This window comes from Brassica napus, chromosome C8 (assembly GCF_020379485.1).
Source record: "Brassica napus cultivar Da-Ae chromosome C8, Da-Ae, whole genome shotgun sequence".
Classification (NCBI taxonomy): Eukaryota; Viridiplantae; Streptophyta; class Magnoliopsida; order Brassicales; family Brassicaceae; genus Brassica; species Brassica napus.
Genome location: NC_063451.1, coordinates 11,192,485 through 11,218,920, shown reverse-complemented (window position 1 = coordinate 11,218,920; position 26,436 = coordinate 11,192,485). Strand labels below are relative to the sequence as shown.

General features: G+C 41.5%; 2 protein-coding genes and 1 non-coding gene across 3 annotated transcripts; 2 read left to right on the top strand and 1 right to left on the bottom strand.

Moving 5' to 3' along the window:
- Positions 1-1,179: 1,179 nt before the first annotated feature.
- On the top strand, positions 1,180-6,866 carry LOC111209461. The gene is made up of 6 exons (XM_022709375.2): positions 1,180-1,222; positions 3,790-4,493; positions 4,717-5,430; positions 5,618-5,925; positions 6,008-6,089; positions 6,171-6,866. Exons 1-6 carry the CDS (start codon positions 1,180-1,182, stop codon positions 6,864-6,866), a joined length of 2,547 nt encoding a protein of 848 aa, XP_022565096.2.
- Positions 6,867-7,735: 869 nt separating this feature from the next.
- On the bottom strand, positions 7,736-8,952 carry LOC125591852. The gene is made up of 2 exons (XM_048766727.1): positions 8,781-8,952; positions 7,736-8,739 (listed from the first exon to the last, which is right to left on the bottom strand). The coding sequence occupies exons 1-2, from the start codon at positions 8,950-8,952 to the stop codon at positions 7,736-7,738; spliced, it is 1,176 nt and encodes a 391-aa protein (XP_048622684.1).
- Positions 8,953-15,038: 6,086 nt separating this feature from the next.
- Positions 15,039-15,145, top strand: LOC125592087. The gene has a single exon (XR_007327937.1). It is a non-coding gene; the product is annotated as a small nucleolar RNA R71 (small nucleolar RNA).
- Positions 15,146-26,436: the final 11,291 nt, after the last annotated feature.

Sequence of the window (26,436 nt, the reverse complement as noted above, 5' to 3'; positions counted from 1 at the left end):
TCTCAAATAAGAGGTTCGGATGTAGTACTTAGGGATCGAATCCACAGAGACTCTAGGATTTTAGGAGTTTTCAAGGCTCCTAATCAAATGTTGTAGTATAAAAGATTGTCGAACCAATCCTAGGTGATTCTAAAGAAAAGGGAATGCAAGTTCATACATAAGCTAAGTGCAATCCGGTTTTAAAGATGGTACGAACTAAGAACTAATAAGCTAATGCAATAAAGTAATGATCTTTCTTTCTCAATATGAAGCAAGAGGACTCATGGGGCTAGGCATTTGATCTTGGGTGATGTAGATCCAATCTAAGGGTGGCAAGCTATCAATCAAACACTTTCCTTATGCCTAGACACTAAGATAAACAAGCTCTATCTCTATATGAATGTTCTTTTGGTAAAGCAACTTAAGCATCTAATCTCTTAGGTTGAATGTTACTAAAGCCAACATGGAGAACAAGTCTAATAGCAATCTTAACTCCTTTAGCAACTAATCTCTTAGGTCAAGCTAGCTAAAAGCATTGAAGAGTCGGTTAAGGCATTTCATCATACACCTTGTGGGCAGGAAATACCTAGAGATCTATTTTAGTATGATCAAGACTAAAATAGCATTGAGAACCCTCAACAAGCATGGAAACAAGTAGATCTAATACTAAACACCCTAGATCTTCTCTAATCACCCTTAATAACCCTAGCCAATGAATCCAAGATTAGTCTACTCACTAATAGACATGAATAACTCCAAAACCATGGATGATTCAAGGTTAAACATGATTAGATAGCAAGATAATCCCACAAACACAAAGAATACATATGGAAAATGATTAAAGATCCAAATTCTCTTTAGAGAGGTTTATGTGTTCTTAGAGAGAAAAGAAGATTCTCCCAACTTTGGGATCTAAAAAGTATTTATATGAGTTCTAAAACCCTAGTGGGCTCAGTCAACAAATCTGAGAAAGCCCATTAAAACATAGAAATCCGACTAAGTGGGAAATGCCGAGCGGGTACGTGACGTCGCTGCCATACCCCGCTTCAGCTTTGATTGTATTTTTGGATTTTAGCGCGCGACTCCTGTGCCCCGCTGCGTCTCCCCGCGCTGAATCGTCGTCTGAATCTTCAAGTCGTGGCGCGACATCCTGACCCCGCTGCGCTCGCCCGCTCCGGATCATCCTCGTATCGCGACGAAATGCCGAGCGGGTTGATGATGTCGCTGCGAGAGGTTGCTCCAGGTTAGAGCGGGTTGCTCACCTCGCTCCAGTAGGTCGCTCCAGCTCCTCTACTCGCCCAATGATCATTTTCTACTTCTTTTTGAATCACAATGCTCCCAAACATCTCCAATCACTCCATAGCACTCTCCAACACCTAATAAGGACAATGCATGGAATATGGACTCTAAAGATGCCTAATTCCTAATCTATATGATCAAAATGTACAAGATATGAAGGCTAAAAACATGTAAATATGCAAGATATCAACTCCCCCACACTAGTCCTTTACTTGTCCTCAAGTAAACTTTTCAAAACACAAGGAGGAGAGATACAAAGATGGGAGCTTAGCCAAAAGAAACACTCAATGCACTCAACTTGACATCCTAAAGAAACATAGCAAATAGCATGAACACACTCTCTTATTATACTCTAGCTTCTCTAGGCCTATAAATACTCTTATGTCTCTACACAAGATGCAATGCTTTTCAACCAACATGCTCTCTCCACCAACCCTCACATTGATTCACACACACACACAAGGTGAATTCTCACAGATGGGCACATGATCTCAATCATTTGGCTAGGTGATCAAATGGTCTAATATGGATGAAGAGGAGGGCTCAATGCAATCATTTTAAGGTGGCAATCACTCAATAATCAAGGAGCTTGATTATTATGAAAAATTTATCTAAGACTAAGAGAAATTCATGCATACATGGATCCATCCTCATCATTCTACCCCATTCCTAAGTGATTACAAATTCTAGACCCTTTTCATTCATCCCAGGGACATTTACTAAAACCAACCCAAATATTAAAGTCAAACCTAAAAGTGTACCCCACTTTCAGTCAAATGCAAAACCAACCTAAAGGGGTAGTGAAAGTACTATTTAACCCTTATGACCAAACAAAAAAACAGAAATGTATTTTACGTTTCCATCCTTTGGAAGTCTACACGAAAAAACGAAGTCTACAAATGTTTAGACTTTCTAAAAAGTCTACCTTACAGACTTAGTTTGTAGTCTACACTCTAATTTGATCAAAAAAATTTAATTTTGAAAATGTATAAAAATAATTATAGTGATATTTTTAACTAATCATCAATATAATGGATAATATGAACTAAATAGATTAAAATTTCATATAATTGAACAATTTTCAAGAATATATACTAATTTGGCTATCATGTGGTAGACAATGTTCATAGTTTAGAAACAAAAAGGTTCTAACATGTTATGTCTTTTAGTGGTTGATTTCATAGGGTTAGATTTTAGATTTTGTTTTTTTTTTGTTTTATTAACTTAAATCTGCATATTAATGTTTAGTAGTTTATATTTTGTATAATTGAGACTTTTTGATTATCAAGCAAAACATTTAGGGTTTGAGATTTGTGGTTTAGGGTTTCGTAGACCTACAAAAAAGTCTAATTAGCTGGAGACGTCCTTTTCAGTCTATTTTATTGGTGTTTACAAAAAATCTATTTTAAATTAAATTTACATATTTATGAATAAGAATGTTAAATCATATATTATAAATATTAAAAATAAATAAACAAATTTAGTAAGTTATTTTTTTTATTTTTGCAAATAATAAAGGGAAAGAAAAAAATCGTTGTAGACTTACAAAGAAGTCCACACATCAAATTTAACCTAACCGGATTTAACCAATATAATATTAACCAAATCGAATTTAAACCAAACCTCTTTTAACCTAACCAGAAAAGTTACCGAGAATATAAATACGATTTGTTAAGCTTTTTGGGGTAAAAAAACCCTAATCCCCGCCGTTCTCTCTCTCATGCGATTTTCGGGGAGATTTCCGGCGAACTCTAGCCACACCGTTTCCGCCGCTTAAACTAGTCGTTTTCCACTCCGTCGCTCTGGTAAGTTAAATGTCTCCGGCTTGTCTACGGCTTCGTCCGCTCCGTTGCTAAAAGTAACCACCTTTACCTTTTTCTTTTTCAGATCTGAGCCGGCGACTTCTAGCGAACGGTGCTTATCGTCCAAATCTCTGCTTCCTGTCAGTCTCACGGCTTCTACTCTAGCGAGCGAACAAACTGTGTTTCATCTTTCCAGGGAACGAACGGTACTTCATCTCTCTATGTCTTCTCTCGTTTAACTAATAACCTAACTAGTTGACGTATATTCCTGTAACCTCTGTCTTAGTTTGTTAACTAACCTATTAGTTTCTTCTCTAATCCATTTTCTGCTTCCAGTCAGTCTACTTTAAGGTAGACATCATTGCTGATATGTAGACATCTTTTTGAATTGTTGTATACTGTTTTTGGCTTCCGTTGAAGGATGACAAATTTAGTTTGGTTAGATGGTTTCGTATTCTCGATTTATGATAGAGTTTGGGTTATTAATTTAGTTTGAATGGTAGAATTCTCGTGTAGACTTCATTTTGATTTATAGACTTCTCGGGTAGACTTCATTTTGCATTGTAGACTTCTCGTGTAGACTTCATTTTGAATTTTAGACTTCTCGTATAGAATTCATTTTGAATTGTAGACTTCTCGTGTAGACTTCTTTTATTCGTTTGTAGACTTCTCTTGTGTAATTTTTTTTGTTTGTGTTTTTTTGTTGCAGGTTTCAAAATGGATACACTTGATTTCCCACAGAGGCTGTATAGTGTAGGCAAGAAACCTTTTCCGAATAAAAGCATTGCCTACTACAGCGATGACAACAAGCTCTTCCCTGCTCTTAAAGAAGCACTCGAGGCAGATGAATGGGAGGAGCTCAAGAACTCGAGAGTAGGAGTGTTCTTAAAGTTCCACGAAATGAAGTTTGGATGGGCTTCAAGGCTGGTGCACTATATACTGTGTTTTCAGCTTGACTGCAAGAAGAAGTTTGAGTTGTGGAGTCTCGTAGGTGTTGAACCATTGAGGTTTTCTCTGCATGAATTTGAAGAGATAACTGGCCTGAACTGCGAGTATGTGAAGAATCTCGAGAATCCGTTGGTTGAGGTAACGACTGACATGAAAGCATTTTGGGCACAGATGGGAGTGAATTTCGACAGGGGGCCAAGTATTGATGAATTAACTACAGCGTGTCAGATGTGCAGAACATGGTCTCGAGATGATCGGCTGCGTTTAGGGTATCTAGCCATCTACGCTGGTTTCATCGAAGCAGCAAGAACCTCGTCACCCACACGGGCTAGCCTGACTAGGTTAGTGATGGATCTAGATGCTTTTGAAGATTATCCGTGGGGAAGGGTAGCCTTTAAATTCTTGATGGAGTCGGTGAAGGGTGTAGACTTGACAAAGACGTATGCTATTGAAGGCTTTGTTCAGGTTCTTCAAGTCTGGGTCTACTAATGTCTCCCTGAATTCGGAGCTGGGTTTGGTCACCCTATAGAAGGTTCTCCGACCCCACCTCTACTTGCCTTCTTAGGTGGCAAAGGCAAGAGAAGGCTCCAGGAGAATATGCTGAAACAGGTATGCTTCTTATGTTTATATATGCATTAATTTGATATAAAGTGGTTTTATACTAACTTAATAGTTTTATCTTCTGCAGACTAGGACTAAGAACTTTACTATGAAGGATTACTCTGAAATGTTCCCTCGCTGGGATGGTGAGCTGGAAGATGAGAAGGCTGATAACATAGTGAAGGCAGTGTTTTCTTCAGGCTGGGCATGGGAACAAAGTCACTGGCCTCTTGTCGGAACAAAACTGTGGACAAATGTGAAGGTGGAGATCCTTCCGATGAAGACAAAAGCTGGTCAGATGGTGCGAAGCTTGAAGACAGTGTCCCCTTCTCGCACACAGTCTGATGCAGAATCACGCAAGAAGGCTCGTGAGTCCCCTGGCCTGGATGTGGAGACCATGAAAGGAGAAATAGTTCGTTGGCTAACTGGCCTGACTTCTAATATGGTTGAGGGGCTGAGCAGATGCAAGAACACTCTGAAGACACAATCCCGCATGATTGAGGGCCTTACAACTCAGGTGGGAGCTATTGAGAAGATGGTGCGTGAAGGTTGGAAGGAAGACCACGCCAAAGCTGATTCATCTACTGATGTACCTGAGGCAAACAAATCTGATGGAGACAAAGCTAAGAAGGACAGCGCTGAAGAAAGCAAAGGTGATGAAAGCGATGATAGCAAAGGTGAGGAAAGCAAAGGTGAGGAAAGCAGAGCCGAGGAAAGCAGAGCCGAGGAAAGCAAAGCTGCGGAAACAGCTCCCAAAGGAATGACAACAAGAGCCAAAGCTAGAGACACCCAAGCCACTGTGGTTAGTACCAAAACATCTCCCAAACCACTCAATCCGAAAAGAGGAAAAAAATCAGTGAAAAAGAAATAACTTGTTTGCATTTGGATTTGGAACTGTGGAAAAACGTGTGCATTTGAATGTTCTCTTTTGGTTTGTATAATATTTGTGGCTGTTATTAATGTGTTCTTTCTACTGAAAACAAATGCAGAGTGAGAGTGAAAATGAGAATGGAGGCATAAGTGTTGTTGTAGTAGATAAAGAACAATCATGCATTGATTATGGTTCTGTGAAAAAACTGAAACAAGTTGGTAAAGTGAGAGCTGCTCGCATTGTGGCCCGTGCTAAAAGTGATCGGCAACGTAGGCTTGCTGCAACTCAGCAGTCTCCTTTTGATGGAAACAGCACGGCAAAGGTTATTATACCTAACCAGCCGAAGCAAGGCCAGGGATATAACCCATTTGCTAATCCTGATCGCCAAAAGCTCTCTGCTCTTCTTGATTGGGTGAAACTTGACCCGTAAGTCATCTATTTCCTAAATTAATTGCTCTTTATATAAAGACTTTGTAGTGTTTTATTTATTTAATTTGATTATTGACAGCAAATGGCGACAGAAGGTCAAAGGTTCTTCAAGTCATTGGTTCTACATACTACTAACTCCTACAAAATGGTTGATTGACACGGTATGTAGACTTCTCTCTCATGTAGACTTCTCTCGCATGTAGATGTATCTGATGTAGAAGTCTCTAATGTTGTAAATGCAGCACATGGATGCTGGCATTAATCTCTTAAGGCTCCGATACACAAAGCACCCTGAATGGTTTAGGTCCGACAGATTTTGCATTTTGGATGCTGTATTTACTCAAATGTGGACAGCAAAGTACTCAGAGTTTCTGGCCTCTCCTGCCAATCCTGACGGCTCAGGTAAACTACTCCCTCCTGGCGCCTTAGACTACTACACAGGTGAGGAACCAGCGTATAGCAGATCAAATAAGACATGGGCACTGGAGATTGATGATATATATGCGCCATTATTGGTCAAGAACGATCATTGGGTAGCTTGCTGGATATCAATCCCGAGGAGACGCATAGTGATTTGGGATAGTGATCTTGCTTACGCTACGGATGCAGAATTTGCTAAGGTCGTGAAACCTATTGCACACATGCTGCTGTATATGCTGCGTATGTTATCTACCGGTGCGGAGAGGGAGTTGTACACAGTTGATTTCACACATGAGCGTGAATCTGGGGTGCCACAAAACAAACAAAGTGGTGACTGTGGAGTGTATTGCTTGAAGTATATAGAATGTCATGCACTTGGCATGCCATTCCCACCTCATGAGCTGTGTGATAAGAAGATCAAGACAATCAGGTCTCAGATGGCTAGTGAGATATTTGATGAGACCAGGATAAACGACACAGAGAAACGTGATTACAAGCATCTCGGTCTCTATGACTAAGGTTAATCCACTTCTTTGGGTAGAATTAAGGGAAAGTATGAAGTTTTTTGGTGACTTTCCTCATCGGATATATGTAGGTTGATGTAGTAGGCTTTTGTACCAGACTATTGTATTGTGCTGTGAGTAACAGGCTGATGTAGCACACTTTTGGCTGTAACAAACTTATGTAATTTGCTTGCAGCAGACTTAAGTATTAGTCTTCTTTTACAGAAGACTTTTACAGAAGTCTGCTACTCGACTACTATCTAGGCATCATCTTTTTATCAGTATATTAGTCCTTTTTAGCTCATATTCGACCAAAAATACAACTTCGAGACAACTCAGAGACTTACGTATTAGTCTTCTTTTTAAAAAGACTACAAAAGAAGTCTGCGGTAAGTAAAAGAAGACTATAAAAGAAGTCTGCATTCTGGAAAAGAAAACTACAAAAGAAGTCTGCGTTCTGTAACAGAAGACTAACACATTAAGACATAAGACATAAGACAACATCCAAAGCAATAAGACAACTGTTAAGTTCCACACATAAGACATAAGACAACATCCAAAGGAATAAGACAACATCCAAAGCAACAATACAACTAATAAGTTTCACACAATACATAAGACAACATCTAAAACAATAAGACACACAACACCGGTTTAACCTGGACAGTTAGGACGAGTGTGACCCGGTACTTTTTACTGGGAGCAACTATAATCCTTGTGCAGTTTTCGCGGTTGGTTTCCCCTCATCCTGGAAATTTCTAGCCAAGACTGCCACCTTTACTTTTTTGCCTACCCCTTCCACGCTTGACCTCTGGAGGAAGACATTTACGTGCCTTATCAGCTCCTTCTTCATTAGCAGGTGTTGTGTCATCAGTGTTGGGAGCTTATTCTTCATTGGCAGGTGATGTGTCATCAGTGTTGGGAGCTTCCAAAACGTCACTTTTGGGATATATATTTGCCGCGTATGCTGCATAAAGATAATTCTTTGAATAGGATGGGCATACAAGCGTAGTGACATGAATATTTGCATCCTTTGCAGCTGCAATGGCATGTGAACAAGGTATCTTCTCAATATCAAACACACCACATTGACACCTCCGAAGTTCCAAGTCAACAACACAATCTCGATGTCCTCCTCTCACAACAAATCGCCAACCATCAATACGCTCCACATTCATCATATCTGCATACTCTTCACGAATAGCCAACAAGTTTTCGATTCCCCGACTATGATGTGATGTGAGACTCAAAGCATCTTCTCTCCTTATAAAGAACCACCTTCCTAGCTTCTCGCGTATAAATTCAATAAGGAATGAGATTGGGAATCCTTTGGCTGGCTTAAGTGCAGAGTTGATGGATTCTGCGATGTTGCTAGTCTTTATGTTGTATCTGTCACCTTGAAAGTGAACTCGTGACCATAAAGAGACGTCAGCATTCTCCAAATATGTTGCAAGGTTTGGGTTTATACTCCGTATCTCATCCATGTAGCGGTTAAAATCGAAAAGCGTATGTGCATAAGCAGCGCCTTTGACCAAGTACAACATATGCTTTCCCTTGAACTTTTGGACTATGTTCTGCTGTAGATGATAATAGCATATTCCTCGCCTTGCCCAAGGGAAAACCTTCTCACACGCCTTCTTAATGGAACCATGCCTGTCAGACACTATCACCAAAGCATACTGATCTGAAACACATCTCCGCAATTGGGTAAAAAACCATTCCCACGACTCATCATTCTCCGCATCTACAATCGCAAAAGCCAATGGAAAAATCTGAAAATTACCATCTTGGGCAGCAGCAACTAGCATAACTCCTTCATACTTTCCACATAGATGAGTCCCATCCACCACAATAACCCTCCTAAGATAGTTAAAACCAGCTATCGAAGCTGCAAAAGATATGAATAGATATACTTAAATCTGTTTTCACCATCTTTCACAAGACATGTGACAGTTCCCGGATTCGATATCTCGATCTGACGCAAATAAGAAGGCAGATTCTCATATCCACCTTCTGCTGTTCCTCTCACCAACTCTTGCGCAGATAACAAAGCTCTATACGAAGTGTTGTAATCTAGCTTCATCCCAAACATGTTCCTCATCGCGTCTTTGATATGCTTTGGTGTAAGCCCATCTATAATCCCAACCCGTTCTATAAATAGTCTTGCAACATATTTCGGAGTAAAATGTTTCCGTTGAGCCATTCGATCCGCAACTGAACATGTATGAGTTTTCGAATATTTTGTCACCCAAAATGTCTTTGGCCCATGCTTCACACTCGCTCTAAGCTTCCAACCACATCCTTGAACACGACACTTAGCCACATACAGAGTTTTCGTTGTCTTATATGCTGAGAATGTAAATTTATATTCGATAGCCACCGACTTCAGCTTTGAAACAAGCTCAGCCTTACTAGCAAAACTCTAACCGACATATATATTGTCCTTTAAGGACAACGATCTTCCTTCACCACCAGAGAACTGTGCTTTATAGCCATCATAAAGCGTTTCATTTGCATCCTCGTCAGAATCCTCATCTTTCACTTTCCCGTAATCACTATAGTTTACACCATCGTCAACATCAACAGCAACAGTTGCTTGAACATCATCAGCAGTTGCTTGAACATCATCAGCATCGTTACTATCTTCATCCCACTCTGAATCAGTATCGTCATCAGCAAAATTACTATCATCACCATCAGACACATCCGCATCATCATCAACTCCAGCTTCTACTTGGCTCTAGCTTGATACACAAAGGCGTACAAAGTGTGTCTTAGCCAACTCGATCAAGTTCCGCACTTGTCTATCACTCGTGACATGCATAGGAGGAGTATCCGGAGCCATTTACTGTAAAATGACGTCTGGTAAGGAATATGTTAGCTCCACCTTCTCGATTTTCTTGTCCAGACCATAATCTTCTAGTGCCATTTCATGAAGTTCACCATGTGTACAACCATCCGGCACAAGAAACATTCTCCCTCCTTTCCGATTATTGACCACAAACTCCCACAAAGAGCCTTTCACCACCCATTCTTCGTATACAACAGGTATCTTAGCCATTTCCTGCAAAAAAATACAGGTTTACATAATCAGCAAAGAAATATTTCATGTTTCATAAAACTATAAACGAAGACTTACAAATACGTGTACAATTATTAGCTAAACAACATTGTCATATCAAATGAATTATACCTGAACCATTATAAAAAAAAATTCTTTTCAAAATCATTCAAACCCATTAGGATTAACTAACACACACTTTCAAACAAATAAAACTAGAAAAAACTTAATGAATAATACACAAATTCACATATTTATAGATTTTTCTATGCAGACTTAATATTCAGTCTCTGAAGATGTAGACGTACTTTTCAGTTTACAGACGTAGACTGTCAAATAGGTCTACGATTTGGGTTGGTTTTTGCAATTAACCATTTTACGGGTTGCTTTCTATAGTTGAAAAAAGTTGTGATTTTGTACATGTAGACTTTCATTTCAGTCTACAATTTAAAAAGGTTAGTTTTTGCAATTGACCAGAATTCATCCAAGATTTGAGTTTCAGAACTAGACTTCATATGCAGTCTACATGTTTGAATTTTTTTGAAAGAGGTTAGTTTTGCAATTGACCAAGTTTGACTTCCAATCAGTAGATTGAAATGAATGTCTACGTGTGTGTAGACCTCTTGTAAAGTCTACTCTCAAATCCGACATGTTGGTTTTGCAATTGACCAAAATAAAAAGATAGACTTTATACGCAGTCTACATTTTTTTTTTCTAAGATAAGAAGACTACATATGAAGTCTACAATTTAATAAATTTTTAATTGCTTTTTAAACTTTTTGGTCAAACACAAAACTAACCTATTCAACGAAGTCAACGTTTTGGTCAAATGCAATACTGACCTTTTATAGACTTCGTTGGCAGTCTACAGTTTGTAGACTTCCGTTGAAGTCTATTTTGAAAAGTCAAAAGTTCGGTCAAATGAAAAACTAACCTCTTTTAGGTAGACGTCTGAGTTAGTCTACCGAAAGTTTTATTTTTGTTGTCAAAGGTAAAGACGGAGACTACTGGGGAAGTTTGCGTTAGAAAAAAAATTTGTTTGGTCAATTGCAAAACTAACCCGTGCGTTGACAAATAGACTGTATCGTAAGTCTACAGGGAGGCGTAGACATACAAAACAGTCTACCGTCGCGACACAGATCTGAAAAAGAACGAAAAGTATATAAATAGTTACCTTTTTCCTGTGTAAAGCTCGTTTTCAACCTTTTCAACCGTCCAAACTCTGAATATGAGCAAAAAGAAGCATCTTTGACGATTCACTAATGAAGAAACTCAAAAATATGAAGTTTGTGATTGTGAAATTGAAAGTTATGAGAGTTTTTTAGATGGAAATGTAGAGGAGATGAGAGGAAATGAAGTTTTTTGGATTAGAATGAGAAAGAAAGTGGTTGAAAATTGAATTCTAGAGCTTTAGAGCTCAAAAATGGTGGTTCATGGTGGTTGGAAAAATTGATGATGATAGCATTTTTGTAAATAAGAAGAAATGGTTAGGGTGTATTTGGTTTTTTGTTAATTTCGAAATTAATAAAAAATAAAATAAAAATGGCAATTTTGTGAATAATTCAAAAACATAGGGATAATATGGAAATTTTATTGATGAATAGTATGGACAAAAAAAAGGGGTTGATTTTGGATTTGACTTGAAAAAGTGGGTTGGTTTTGATAAACTCCCTTCATCCCATAACCCAAAATAATAAACACTCGCATCACTCATCCAATGAACAACATTCTTTTCTTAAGACTCAACCACTAAGGACCTCTTATTCACTTTTCACATTTCTAAGCTCTAACACTTTTTATCATCCCTTCCCCACTATCTTATTGAATCTTTTTTTTTTTTTTCTTCTTTTTTTTATAGAGGGGGAATGTCTCAAACAATACAATCAAGAGCTTTCTTATCTTTCTATTCTAGGTCTCTAGGGCTTTTCTTTCTCATGACAATCTTTTGTTCATCAATCTCAACTTTATCACTTCCCAAACCAAGATATGAACCTTTAAGGAACAAAGACCCCACTCACCATCCTAGAAGCTAGCTCATATGATGACCCTATGCTAGCAAGAGATGAGAACAAATCCATGTCGCTCCCAATACTCTCAAGATTTTGCACATGACAAACTATCAAAATAGGCCTCACTCATGCAAATCAATGTAGGCTTCAAAGAATGGCTAGGGTTCAAGGGTAAGGAAGTGCCATTTGGGTTAACAAAGAGTGGTACAATGGGGAAAGATAACCCAAATGTGTATGAGACCTATGATCAAGTATGCAAATGACCATATGCAAGAGAGATTAAGTTCAGTCAAGTCTAAGTTTAGGTTGGAGCTGGTTTCAAGAACAATGCCAATATCAAGCAAGCAAACAAGTTTCAAGAAGACTTTTCAAGGCTCAAAGCATGCAAGCCTTTCAAAAGATGCTTAAGCTACTTGATATGTTTAACTAGGGTGTCAAATTCAGTGCAAACAAGTGTTCTATACAAGGCAATATCAATCAGCTGCTCCATATTAAGTGAATGCATCCTATATGCTCTAGACTCAATATTAAGAATGCAAGTGATGCAACTACATGATTCAAAAATTTCAAATTTTTTTGGTTTTTCTATGCATATATGTATGTACAATGTAATGCATGAGACTCAAAATCATCAAAGCAAACATGATCAAATACTTGGTACCTCCCCCCACCCTTAAATCACACAGTCTTTGTGTGAGTAAGGGAGAGATACCCAAAGGAAAGCAATATGCAAAGATAAACTGGTATGTACAAGATTAAGGTGAAGGAGTACCTCTGATGGAGTGTTGGAAAAGGCAGTGGTGTCTTGGGAGCAATGTCTGGCCGCTTTCCTCCTCAGCCCAAGGGTCTTAAAAATGAAGATCCTACTGATATGTACAGGGATAGCGATGGGATTTCCTCCCAAGTGAGCTTGTTTTAAGTCTCTAGCTTGACTTTCCTTCCTTTGGCTAGTGAGAAGGAGGGTCCTTTCCACCTTCAAGAGTGATGGTGAGGACGTGGGAGAGAAGCTCTTGAAGCTTGATTGGATCATTTTGGAGCTGAGGAGTGATGATGGCCCTTGCACTTGAGAATGGCTTACACCTTCCCTTGCACTTGATTTTGTACTCAATGGCCCCATCCTTAAGCTTCATTGGGTGGAGAGTGAGAGTGTGAGGAGTCTTATCAAGAGGTGGAGGATGAGGTTCTTTCACAATCTTCTTCTTGTCACGAGCAGCCTTTGTGGCTCTACTCACCTCCTCCTTTTTAACACTTTCCAAGTGCTCATCACACAGCTCTTTAGAGGACTCTCCAGCAAGAACTTCTTTCTCAATACCAACCCCTTCAGCCTTGGTCTTCTCAATGGAGGATGCTCCACAAGTGATTGTTCCACAATACTCATCATTCATCTTTGGGGATTGTAGTGGATAGGAGACAACTTTGTTCGCATTTAGGAGTGTGACATTCTTGTTGGCAAAGTCTATGCAAGCTCCCACTGTTGTGAGGAATGGAGTGCCAAGGATCAATGAGACTCTCTTCTCAGTTTCCATCTTCAGAACAGTGAGGTCTATAGGAATGGTGCATGCTCCAATCTTCAAAGGGAAGTCCTTGATGAGACCAATAGGAGTTGTAGAAGAGGAATCTCCAAACTGTAGAGAAGATGTGTTTGGCTCCAAGCTCTCAATCCCTAGACTCTTCATCATCTCCATTGAGATCACATTCACACTTGCACCAGAATCAACAAGAGCATCATCAAAAGTGAGCTTACCAAGATAGTAAGGCAAGGTGAACATCCCTTGAGACTCAAGCTTAGGGAGGGACTTTGGAGGGATTGGTGGATCAATCTTCAGAATGGAGATGTGCAAAAGCTCGGCCACTTCAGCTTGGTGGTCTAGAATATCGTTGATGAGCATCATCTGGACATGAGCTTCGTGCATACCCGAGATTTCTGGAAGCCTGACCCAAACATCAGTAAGATCTTTCCTTAACTTGGAGAGCACCTTCTTCTGAGCTTTGGTGAGAACTCTTTGGGGGGGGGGGGGGGGGGAAGGGAGCTTATCATAGGGTGATAGCTCGACCTCAGTGGCTTCCTCTAGCTTAACCTCTTTCAGCTTGTTGTCATCTCGCTTCTCAACTTGTTTCTCAGCCTTGTGCTCAGCTCTTTGCAGATTCGTTGCTTCAACCTTCCTGGCAGCGTCCTTCACAATCTTTGCTTCAGCTGTGGCCACAACAAATCTCTCAACTTCCCCAAACTCAGTTCCAAATACCAGTCTTTCAATCTCATCTTCCTCTTTCTCATGATCACTCAGCTCAATCTCTGAAGAAGTAGTGGAGAAGACAACATTGCAAGACTCCTTGGGGTTCTTTTCTGGTTTCCCTAGTAGAGACCCCATTGTCTGCTTGGAGGATGAAGGCATAGAAGCAACTTGACTCTCCAAAGCCTTGAAGTGTGAGGCAAGTTGTAAGAACTTGTTGTTGAGGTCAGAGTAGTTCACATCAATCTTTGTGTGGATGTTCTTGAACTCAAAAACCATTGTCTTCTCATTTCTGGCCTGAAATTCCAAGAGTTTCTTGAACATGGAGTCCACACTTGAATCTGGAGCTTGAGCTTGGGAAGAGCTTCCTTGAGTCTGAGGAGACTGGTTGCCTTGGTTGGTGAAACCTTGAGGATAATTCTGCTTGGCATGGTAACCTCCTTGTTGGTTGTTGTAGAGTGGCCTTTGCTGGTATTTGTTTTGGTACTGAAAGTTAGGCTCATTCTTGTACCATGTGCCATTAGCATTGATGAAGCACAGCTCCTCTTGGCCTTCTAAACCATCAACCTTATTGATCACTGGAGGTGCCTCTTGTTTCTGGTCACCAACAAAGTTCATCTTCTCCTGCTTAGCCTTTTCTGCAAGAAGTAGATCCAACTTGCCTTGGACAGACCTCAGCTCTTTCCTGGTGTGCTGATCATCACCTCTGTTGCTTCTATCATACTCCTCAATTTAGACTGAGTGACTCTTAGCCAGGTTCTCCACCAGCTCTTCTGCATCCTCTTCAGTTCTACCCAAGAAGAAACCATTGCTGGTTGTGTCTAATCTGCTCCTGAACTTTGGAAGAGCACCTCTGTAGAAGGTACTGAGCAAACACTCCTTGGTGAAGCCATGATGGGGACATTGAGACCAATAGCCCTTGAACCTCTCCCAAGCTTTACTAAAGCCCTCTAGGTTCTTCTTCTGAAAGCTAGAAATCTCATTCCTGATCTTGGCCGTCCTTGAGATAGAGAAGAACTTCTCTAGGAATGCCCTCTTGCACTCATTCCAAGTTGTGATAGAGTCACTTGGAAGAGTCTTCTCCCATTGGTGTGCTTTGTCTCCCAAAAAAAAGGGGAACAACTTGAGCTTGAAGGCATCTTCAGAAACACCATTGGTCTTGGACAAGCCACAATACTTATCAAACTTGTCCAAGTGATCAAATGGATCTTCAGCAGCAAGGCCATGATACTTGTTGTTCTCTATGGTGTTGAGCAGCTCTGACTTGATCTCAAAGTTGTTGTTCTCCACAGCTGGTGCTCTGATTCCCAACCTATGACCATGAATGTGAGGTTGATCATAAGCTCCAATAGCTCTAGCTTGGCGCTGTGGATGTTGTGGCCTAAGGTTTGCAGCTCCTTGGGCCACTCCATCATGAGGCTGATTCTGATTGTGCTCCATTTCAAACCCCAATCTCTGAAAGTGAGTCTGTTGCTCTTCATCTCTTCTCTTTCTTGCTATCTCCCTCTCAAGTGCAACTATGTCTTCAACTCTTGGAACTAGGCTTGATGAACCTCTGCTCCTCAAGTTCATACACCTGAAATGCAAAGGGAGAGGAAGAAGGAGAATCAGTAACAAAATAAAAGAAAAATGACGTAGTCTCAAGCAAGTGACTAAATCCCAATGTCACAATCAATCTAGAACTTGGCAACGGCGCCAATTTGATGTTAGGAGTTTTCAAGGCTCCTAATCAAATGTTGTAGTATAAAAGATTGTCGAACCAATCCTAGGTGATTCTAAAGCAAAGGGAATGCAAGGTCATGCTTAAGCTAAGTGCAATCTGGTTTTAAAGATGGTACGAACTAAGAACTAATAAGCTAATGCAATAAAGTAATGATCTTTCTTTCTCAATATGAAGCAAAAGGTCTCATGGGGCTAGGCATTTGATCTTGGGTGATGTAGATCCAATCTAATGGTGGCAAGCTATCAATCAAACACTTTCTTTATGCCTAGACACTAAGCTAAACAAGCTCTATATCTAGATGAATGTTCTTTTGGTAAAGCAACTCAAGCATCTAATCTCTTAGGTTGAATGTTACTAAAGCAAACATGGAGAACAAGTCTAATAGCAATCTTAACTCCTTTAGCAACTAATCTTTTAGGTAAAGCAAGCTAAAAGCATTGAAGAGTTGGTTAAGGCATTTCATCATACACCTTGTGGGCAGGAAATGCCTAGAGATCTATTTTAGTATGATCAAGACTAAAATACCATTGAGAACCCTCAACAAGCATGGAAACAAGTAGATCTAACACTAAACACCCTAGATCTTCTCTAATCACCCTTAATCACCCTAGCCCATGAATCCAAGATTAGTCTACTCACTAATAGACATGAATAACCCCAAAACCATGGATGATTCAAGGTTAAACATGATTAGAGAGCAAGATAATCCCACAAACACAAAGAATATAGATGGAAAATGATTCAAGATCCAAATTCTCTTTAAAGAGGTTTATTTCTCTCAACTTTGGGATCTAAAATGTATTTATAGGGCTTCTAAAACCCTAGTGGGCTCAGTCAACAAATCTGAGAAAGCCCATTAAAACATAGAAATCTGAGTAAGTGGGAAATGCCGAGCGGGTACGTGACGTCGCTGCCATACCCCGCTCCAGCTTCGATTGTATTTTTGGATATTAGCGCGCAACTCCCGTTCCCCGCTGCGTCTCCCCGCTGAATCGTCATCTGAATCTTCAAGTCGCAGCGCGACATCCAGACCCCGCTGCGCTCGCCCGCTCCAGATCATCCTCGTATCGCGACGAAATGCCGAGCGGGTTGATGATGTCGCTGCGAGAGGTCGTTCCAGGTTAGAGCGGGTTGCTCACCTCGCTCCAGTAGGTCGCTCCAGCTCCTCTACTCGCCCAATGATCATTTTCTACTTCTTTTTGAATCACAATGCTCCCAAACATCTCCAATCACTCCATAGCAGTCTCCAACACCTAATAAGGACAATGCATGCAATATGGACTCTAAAGATGCCTAATTCCTAATCTATATGATCAAAATGTACAAGTTATGAAGGCTAAAAACATGTAAATATGCAAGATATCAATTACACAATAGATTATGGTCTTTAAATAAATCTAGATTGAATGGTTTATAAGCTTTAAAAGCAGTAAATGGATTGGTGAGCAAATTTATTGCTCGATTGATTGTTTTGAGGTTGTTAACAGTTGGTTGAAGTAGCTAGATTCATGTATATTCTCAGGTATGATAAGTAAAACTTAACTTGGAAAATTAGGGGTTTATTAATATTAATTGTTCTTGAATTCAAATTAAGATATAATCTATTTGATTATCTAATATGGATCTCGGATCTCAACTCTCGTATTTTAATCACGAGAAAGTTTCGATCGATAATTCTTTGTGAATATCGATCGATACACCTTTCAAAATATCGATCGACAGGGCTTTCGCTGCGTCGATCGATATTTCTTCCAGAAAGCTTTACGGACAAATTTGATTTATATTCTCTAACTTAATAGACCAACTCTCGTCTGTATCTAGTCAGTTAGATCATTCTAGTTATTTTCAGGTATTGAGTCAAGCAATGGCTTAATCCCAATTAATCCTAAGATCTAAGTTTAAAGGGAGATCAACCTAAACTTAGCTTTAAGCACAACTAGATGAAGGAACTATATTTCTAAAAACCCTAGCAATTGTTATGTCAGTATTACATTTATCAACCTATTTGAGAAACCTAAATATAACAGTAAGGACTACTCAGACATATTCATGAAACACATAGTTATGATGTTCTGAATAATACTTAGCTAAAATAAATAGTAAAGGTAACAGAAATAATGAAAACAAGGGAGTTCAAGATCTTCTCTGTTTTGGAGTAGATGATCTATCTCTCCAATCCTAAGCTCTCCTCTTTCAATGGTGGCTTCTTGCCTCCTCCAAACTAGGTCTAAAAGGTCTCTAGGCAAGTCTGCCTCTAAAATGATACAAAACCCTAATAAATAGCCTAACAGACGGCCATGGACTAATGATGTAATTATTAAGACTTTTGTGAAACTTGAAATCTTCTAATTTGTCATTAATTCTCGAACGGCTTCTTAATCGATCGATGTGAGGAACCCAACATCGATCGATATTTGGTGGTAACTGTCGGTCGATACTGAATTGTGACCGTCGACCATCTCTTGCTTCCAGCGAAGCTCAAAAGATCTCCAAAAAGCTCCAAATACATCATTTTCTTCCAGATAGTACCTGAACCTGTAATTGCTCTAAATAGATTCTATATAGTAATAATATATCTTAAAACATTCATAAACCATGGTTAAAAATGGGTAAAATCCATGGTCTATCAACTCCCCCAGACTTACTCTTTTGCTTGTGTAGACTTACTCTTTTGCTTGTCTTCAAGCAAAACACAACAGATCAGTCTCTGTGAGAGAGGCCTGAAAACATCAGGAACTCACATGATTTAAAAAATCAGAATCATCACCTCTACAATATTGCAATCCATATCTAAAAAAATCCTAATCGCAAAAACACTTTATACTGTATCCTAGCTTAGCAACCAAATTCATCTAGCCAACAACTTAGCATATCTTGTCTGTCATTCCCCTCTACCAACCTCATTTCCTAGCATAAATAAAAGTGCAGGCTTTACCTTGGGGGTATCGATCACAAGATGCAAGGACTTTCAAACAAGTATCTGGACCTGCAGGTAAACATTAGTTCCTATCCTCTCTCTCTACTAATTTTCTCTCCTAGTCAAAGTCTGCCTATATTAGCTAGATCATTGACCAAGATTGGACAGACTTCCATGAATTAAGCCTTAATGGTGGTTGCCACTAAGTCCTGTTCACTTCTTTTTGACATATATCCTAGGATTATTTGTGAAGCAAGCCTTAATGGTTGTAGCCACCAAGTCATGTTCTAATCCTTTATCTATAGAATTCTTATGAAGCAATCCTTAATGGTTATAGTCACCAAGTCATATTCAAATTTTTTCCAAATAAATCTCTAATATATAATAATAATTAAATAAAAATTTATTTTTATTCTATCTATCTATAATTTCGAAAATAGAGAGAGAAATGGTGATAAATCTATATACACAAGGCTCTACCTTCCAGACTTGTTTGAAGAATCCGATCTCATGTATACCAAGCCCCAAGACAAGCAGTTCTGTCAAGTTTAGTGTTGGAGGTCGGCTTTGGTTCCTTCAAACAATCTCAGCAAGCGTGGACAGTTGACAGGTTGATCCACTTTAGTATCTTTAGTACTATGTGCAATCAGAAAGTTTAAAATGGTGCTAAAAGAGTGGTTAGATAACAAGCAAAAATCTAATAAGGTCATTATTCCCTTCTTGACTCAATAAAAAAAATTTGTTTGAAAATATTTAAAAATTCATGAATAAACTAATATCAGTAAGTACCTCCCCCACACTTAAACTTCACTGTCCCCAGTGATATTCAGTCTAAGGTTGGTTGGTTAGAAAGTTAATAATAACTGCTAAGTTAAAATGTTAGACAAGAGAAAAGATTGTTCGTACCCATCTGTCTCCAGTGTCGATCGATATATACTACTCTCAATCAATCGACATAAATGCATTTCTGTCGATCGACGTAAGGACCTCGCCGTCGATCGATAGCGCTAAAACAAAAAATTTATGCGCTAGCTGCATCGTGTCAGTGTGTCTAACCCATAAGTATTGTTGGGGTCAAAAACGGTTACGAAAAATTTAACATTCAAAACTCGAAATAGATTCTTCCTTACGAAAAAGCTTTACGGAAGAAAGAATCGAGATGTCCGACGAAAGCTCGAAACAGGTCGTTACACAGCGACCGAACGTCCGTCCCGCTCGGTCGCTACGTAGCGACCGAGCGCTCGTCCCGCTCGGTTGCTACGTAGTGACCGAGCTCGAGCCAAAGCTCGGTCGCTACGTAGCGACCGAGCGATCGTCCCGCTCGGTCGCTACGTAGAGCCAAAGCTCGGTCGCTACATAGCGACCGAGCTCGAGCCAAAGCTCGGTCGCTACGTGGCAACCGGGCTCGAGCCGAAGTTCAGTCGCTGTGTAGCGATCGAACCCTTCCAAACATCGATACGACATCAATCCATGCATTCTCGTCAAACCTTCGAATGCTATCTCCCGAAGACCGTAGCAAGCTTAGTCCATGTTTTCCACTATTCAAATCCTTCAATCAAACTTCGCGGATTAGAAACCACGGAAAGTTTGTTCTTTATCGAAAAGAATTCATAGTAAACGTATCGAGTCGGAAGACAGCCCAAAGGGATCTAAAACACGACTCGAGGCCCATCCTACGATTTCTTAACCAAAAGCCCGTAAACCGCAGCACGGTTTACGCTTGGTCCACAAGGAAGGATAAATGTCAAGTTTCCGCGGATAAATACGGAAGTTTTGAAGATAATTGGAAGATCGGGAAAAATGGAATATCTCCATTTTTATGCTATGACGGCGTAAGGGCAGAAGAGTAAAAGCGTAAACCGACCTTGGAGCTAGTATATAAGGAGTCCTAGGCGAGGAGCATGGGGGAGGACTTTTCAGAGCAAACTTAGCACTTAGAGCAATTTAGGCAATTTTTCGTTTTTGTTATTTCGAGCTGCGACTCAATTAGGTTTAGCCGTCTTAGGGTTGCTAGAACTAGGAATCTCGCCGACAGCTCTCGAGCCCAGGCTTATACCTTGTTGTAAACGCTCATACGCAGATTCGGAATAAGATCTACTTTGCTCTCTTTTTCGATTTCTTATTCTTATCGTTGTTATTCTCGTGTTCTGATTGCTTGACGTGTGGTAATTAGCAGATATCCGGGTCCTCTGGGAAATTAGGGTTTTCCTAGTTTTCTTATTTAAACGGAAATCGACAGTGCGAATTTTGGTTCCCACAGTTTGGCGCTAGAAGGAGGGGGGACAAGGATCAATCTAACCCGCAAAAGCCACTCAACGATCAGAAACGATATGCAAGACTCGACGTGCGCGAACGTCATCTCATTCAAGGGGGGAGCAACGGTCGATCGGGCCAAACCTCGAAACGACCTCCTTGTCATCGAGTTGACGATTCGAGATGTCGACGTCGCTAGGGTGCTTATCGACACCGGTAGTTTGGCCGATATCATCTTCAAAGAAACGCTCGAAAAAATGGGGATCAATCAATCCGAAGTCACAAAATACCCAAGCCCACTGCTGGGACTTTCGGGGGAAATAACCATGGCCTACGGATCGATTAATCTCGCTGTCAAAGCCGGAACCGTGACGAACGTCACAGAGTTTCTAGTCGTTGACCATCCCGCATCTTACAACGTTATCATGGGGACGCCATGGCTAAACGCCATGCGCGTAATCCCATCAACGTACCATCTTTGCCTCAAGTTCCCGACCCCTAACGGAGTCGAGGTAATATGGGGAAATCCGAGAGTCTCATAGGTTTGCTTCACTGCGTAACTGAAACCAAAAAGACCAATCCTCGAGATCACTCCTAGAAAAGTGGAGAAAAAGACCTCCAGAAAAGATACACGAGGTCAAGATTCAGCGGAACTCTTCTGGCAATCTCGCAGCATCGCAGCCCTAGACGAAAAACGCTAGCCAACATGTGAACCCGTGGTGACGATCTGTCTCGACAAAGCCTTCCCGGAACGCTGCATCGAGATTGGAGCCAATCTCCGCGAGCCTTTAAGAACAGAACTCATAGCCTGTCTTAAAAAGAACCTCAATACATTCGCATGGGCTGCGGAAGATATGCCGGGGATCGACATTAACATAACATGTCACGAGTTGAATATCGAGCCAACATTCAAACCCATCAAGCAGAAAAGGCGGAAGCTAGGACCCTAACGTGCTGCCGCAGTAAACGATGAGATCGAGAAATTGCTTAAAGTTGGGTCGATAACAGAAGTAAGATACCCAGACTGGCTCGCCAACCCTGTAGTAGTCAAAAAGAAAAACGGGAAGTGGCGAGTGTGCGTGGATTTTACCGACCTAAACAAAGCATGTCCAAAGGATAGCTTCCCCCTACCACATATCGATCGATTGGTAGAGACAACAGCGGGCAACGAACGTTTATCCTTCATAGATGCCTTCTCAGGTTATAATCAAATTAGGTAGAATCCCGACGATCGAGAGAAGACTACGTTCATTACCGATCGCGGAACTTATTGCTATAAGGTAATGCCCTTCGGCCTCAAAAACGCCGGTGCAACTTACCAACGACTCGTAAACCGAATGTTCTCCAAACAACTCGGAAAAACGATGGAGGTTTATATCGACGACATGCTAGTCAAATCCCTCAAAGCAAAAGATCACGTGTCACATCTCGAAGAGTGTTTTGCGCAATTAAATTCCCATAACATGAAGCTCAACCCGACAAAATGTAGATTCGCCGTGGCATCAGGGGAATTCCTCGGCTACTTGGTCACATACCGTGGTATCGAAGCAAATCCAAAACAGATCAACGCACTAATCGAGATGGCTTCACCAAAGAATAAGCGGGAAGTCCAAAGACTGACCGGCAGAATCGCAGCGCTCAACCGATTTATTTCACGATCAACAGATAAGTGCCTGCCCTTCTACGACGTCATGCGAGGAAATAAAAAATTCGTATGGTCGGAGGAGTGCGAAAACGCCTTCCAACAGTTGAAGCGCTATTTAGCTACCCCTCCAGTCCTCGCAAAACCCTTGGAAGGGGAACCTTTATTCTTGTATATCGCTGTATCGGCAACGGCCGTAAGCGGAGTCCTGATCAGGGAAGAACGCGGGGAGCAGAAACCTATTTTCTACATAAGCAAAACCTTGCTGGATGCCGAATCTAGGTATCCGTTGATGGAAAAATTGGCATGCGCGGTCGTAACATCGGCCCGAAAACTAAGACCATATTTCCAATCCCACATGATTGTCATCCTCACGACTTTTCCCTTACGGACAATTTTGCATAGCCCGAGTCAATCAGGCCGATTGGCTAAGTGGGCGGTCGAGTTGAGCGAGTATGACATCGAATACCGACCGAGGACAAGCGCAAAATCACAAGTGCTCGCAGACTTCCAGGTCGAACTTCCAACGGGAACAATAACAAATGAGGAACCAAATTCCACCTGGCTCCTCCACGTCGACGGATCCTAATCCAAGCAAGGATCGGGTATCGGAATCCGTCTCACCTCTCCGACGGGCGAGATCTTGGAACAATCGTTCAGGCTGGAATTCCATGCCTCGAACAACGAGGCCGAATACGAGGCATTAATCGCAGGGCTACGTTTGGCTCACGGATTAAAAATACGTAATCTCCACGCTTACTGCGACTCCCAGTTAGTGGCCAGTCAATTCAGCGGAGAGTATGAAGCCAGAGACGAAAGGATGGACGCGTACCTCAAATTGGTCCAAGGTCTAGCTCAAGACTTCGACTCTTTTGCCCTTACGCGGATCCCCCGTTCCGAGAATGTCCAGGCGGACGCCCTCGCGGCCCTAGCATCAAGTTCCGATCCAGGACTCAAAAGGGTAATTCCGGTCGAATTCATCGAACATCCGAGCATCGGACCACCAATCGTCGTCAATCTCATAAAAGGCCAAGACGACGAAGAAGAAATTATCATACCACCACCATCAGAGCAATCTGATTACGGCTGTGATACCCCATGGCTTCAGACGATTCGAGACCACATCGTCGACGGGCAACTACCCGCCGAAAAATGGGCAGCTAGCAAGATCCGAACACAGGCCGCACGCTACGTAACAGTGGACGGCAAAATCTACAAATGGAGATTCTCCGGATCACTCATGACGTGCCTGGAAGGAGAAAAGCCGAGAAAAGTAATGGAGGAAATACATTCCGGCTCCTGCGGCAAGCATTCCGGCGGGAGATCACTAGCCGTGAAAATCAAACGCCATGGATACTATTGGCCGACAATGATCGGAGATTGCGAAAAATTCGCACGAAAATGCGTAAAATGCCAAAGGCATGCACCAACCATCCGACAACCGGCCGAAGTTCTTTCCTCCATCAGATCGCCCTACCCCTTTATGCGCTGGGCCATGGATATTGTCGGACCTCTGCATAATTCAAAGCAAAAGCGTTTCCTTCTAGTCCTTACCGATTGTTTCTCAATATGGGTAGAGGCGGACTCGTACGCAAGTATAAAGGACGTCCAAGTCGAGAATTTCGTATGGAAAAACATCATCTATAGGCATGGAGTTCCTTACAAGATTGTAACCAAAAAGGGGTCTCAATTCATCTCCACCCGATTCGAAGCATTCTGCGAAAAATGGAAGATACGACTCAACAAGTCAACTCCCAGATATCCGCAGTGCAACGGACAGGCTGAAACAATCAACAAGACCATTCTCGACGGACTGAAGAAACGCTTAGAGGCAAAAAAAGGCAGATGGGCCGACGAACTCGAGGGAGTCCTCTGGTCTCACCGTACCACCCCAAGGCGAGCAACGGGAGAAACTCCCTTCGCTCTGGTATACGGCACAGAATGCATGATTCCCGCGGAAGTTGAATTTCCCGGTGTTCGAAGAAGGTCATTACCCGAACGAGAGGAACTCAACAATGCTATGCTCTTGGATGATCTCGACCTCATTAACGAGCGCCGGGATCGAGCGCTTATTCGAATTCAAAACTACCAGTACGCCGCTGCACAATACTATAATTCCAACGTACGAAATCGTAGGTTCAATCAGGGGGATCTGGTCCTTCGCAAAGTTTTCCAAAACAGCGCTGAACGAAACGCGGGAAAACTCGGAGAAAACTGGGAAGGTCCCTATAAAATTGAAAAAGTCGTCCGACCAGGTTCTTACGAAATAGCCAACATGCAGGGCATAAAAATTCCTAGAACCTGGAACGCGTTGCATCTCAAAAAATACTATCACTAAACGAACCAACCCGCAATCACTGAACTACGAGACGGCTTGATCTCCGCAAGGAGTACATAGGCAGTTTGCCGAAAGGCAAATTCAGCTGTCCCCCCTCATTAAAAAGGGGGGAGTGGGTACGTATACTCGTATACTCCCCAAAATCGAAAAAACTTCTTACCACGCTCTTGGTGTTTTCGACTTATCAAAACCTCCTCACTTGTAAAATCAGTGTGAGGTCTTCGGATATTAGTCAACCGTTTAGGAGAAGCAACCTTTGGCATCGCGAGACGTCGCAAAAGATGCCTCAAAAGTTTATTTCTTTCGAACGAACGAAACTTCCGTCACAAAAGAAACATATATATGCACACACTATCACCTATTTTGCGCAAAAAGTTCGAAACAACGGCACACGCCACCAAGTCCGATGCTGATCACATCAAACTCACAAAACGTCCTAAACAGACATAGCCATCTCACGAAGATGACTCTCTTCAATCCGACACAAGGATAATAGCGCTATAAAAGAAATCCGAGATTTTGGTCTAGCACTTCCGGTCTCCGGAGAGATGCTCGATTCGTATCAAACAAGTCATATAAGCCGAGAACCTATCACGGACTTTACATCGACATGAATCAGGAAGAAATCGCGACAGGAAAAACGATAGCCGGTTAGTCACCGCACAATCCTTAAACCGAGAGTAAACCTAGGTCTTGCCCTAAACCCAGCGCACTGGTCTCTAACATCTCAAAGGCATGATATCGAAAGATAAGAGATTCTTAAACCATGCCTCTATGTTTATGTTCGACATCTTCAGCACCCTCGCAGAGTTCACATCTCGCGGAAGAACTCTCGAAACAGGTCTCGAATGAAACATTTCACAATCGAAGATGGATATGAGACGACAACTCATCACCTTCCTCCCCACTATTCGCAAACTCATAAAAAGCGCTATCCGATTATCTTACCATAAAAAGAAAGCCGCAGCGCGGCAGGGAATCAAAGCCACACACGGCCAGTCCCGAAATACAAATAAGGCCATTCAAGGCCGAAACATAAAAACATAAAAAAAAAAAAAAAAATCTCTCGCAAGAGATCTAACCCAAGTCATCCTCAGAACTTACGCCCTCTCTTCACCTGCTGCCTCATCCGAGCCTGGAGCCGCGCCACCTCCGTTTTCTCCGACCATCGGGTCTTTCCCCTCTGGGTCTTCTGAACACGTCGGAAGGAAGCACGCGGATTTCAGGTCAGCCAGGACGAGACCGAAATCTCCATTCTCGGCCGCCATATCTCTCTTGCAGCCGGACAGTCGGGCCTCTTCGGCCTCCAAGATCGGGGGAGTCTCACTTTGGAACAACCGAACCATGGCAATCCCGCCCTCAATCGTCGCTAAAGCTAGATCCCTGCTCCGGATACACTCGAGGGAACCCA

Excerpts from the sequence above, each read along its gene's own strand:
- LOC111209461 (XM_022709375.2), top strand. The coding sequence starts at position 1,180 with ATGCCGAGCGGGTTGATGATGTCGCTGCGAGAGGTTGCTCCAG. Across the intron at positions 4,494-4,716 it reads CTATTGAAGGCTTTGTTCAG|ACTAGGACTAAGAACTTTAC; the intron begins GTTCTTCAAGTC and ends TATCTTCTGCAG. Across the intron at positions 5,926-6,007 it reads GATTGGGTGAAACTTGACCC|CAAATGGCGACAGAAGGTCA; the intron begins GTAAGTCATCTA and ends GATTATTGACAG.
- LOC125591852 (XM_048766727.1), bottom strand. The coding sequence starts at position 8,952 with ATGAGGAACATGTTTGGGATGAAGCTAGATTACAACACTTCGTATAGA. Across the intron at positions 8,740-8,780 it reads CACATGTCTTGTGAAAGATG|CTTCGATAGCTGGTTTTAAC; the intron begins GTGAAAACAGAT and ends TATCTTTTGCAG.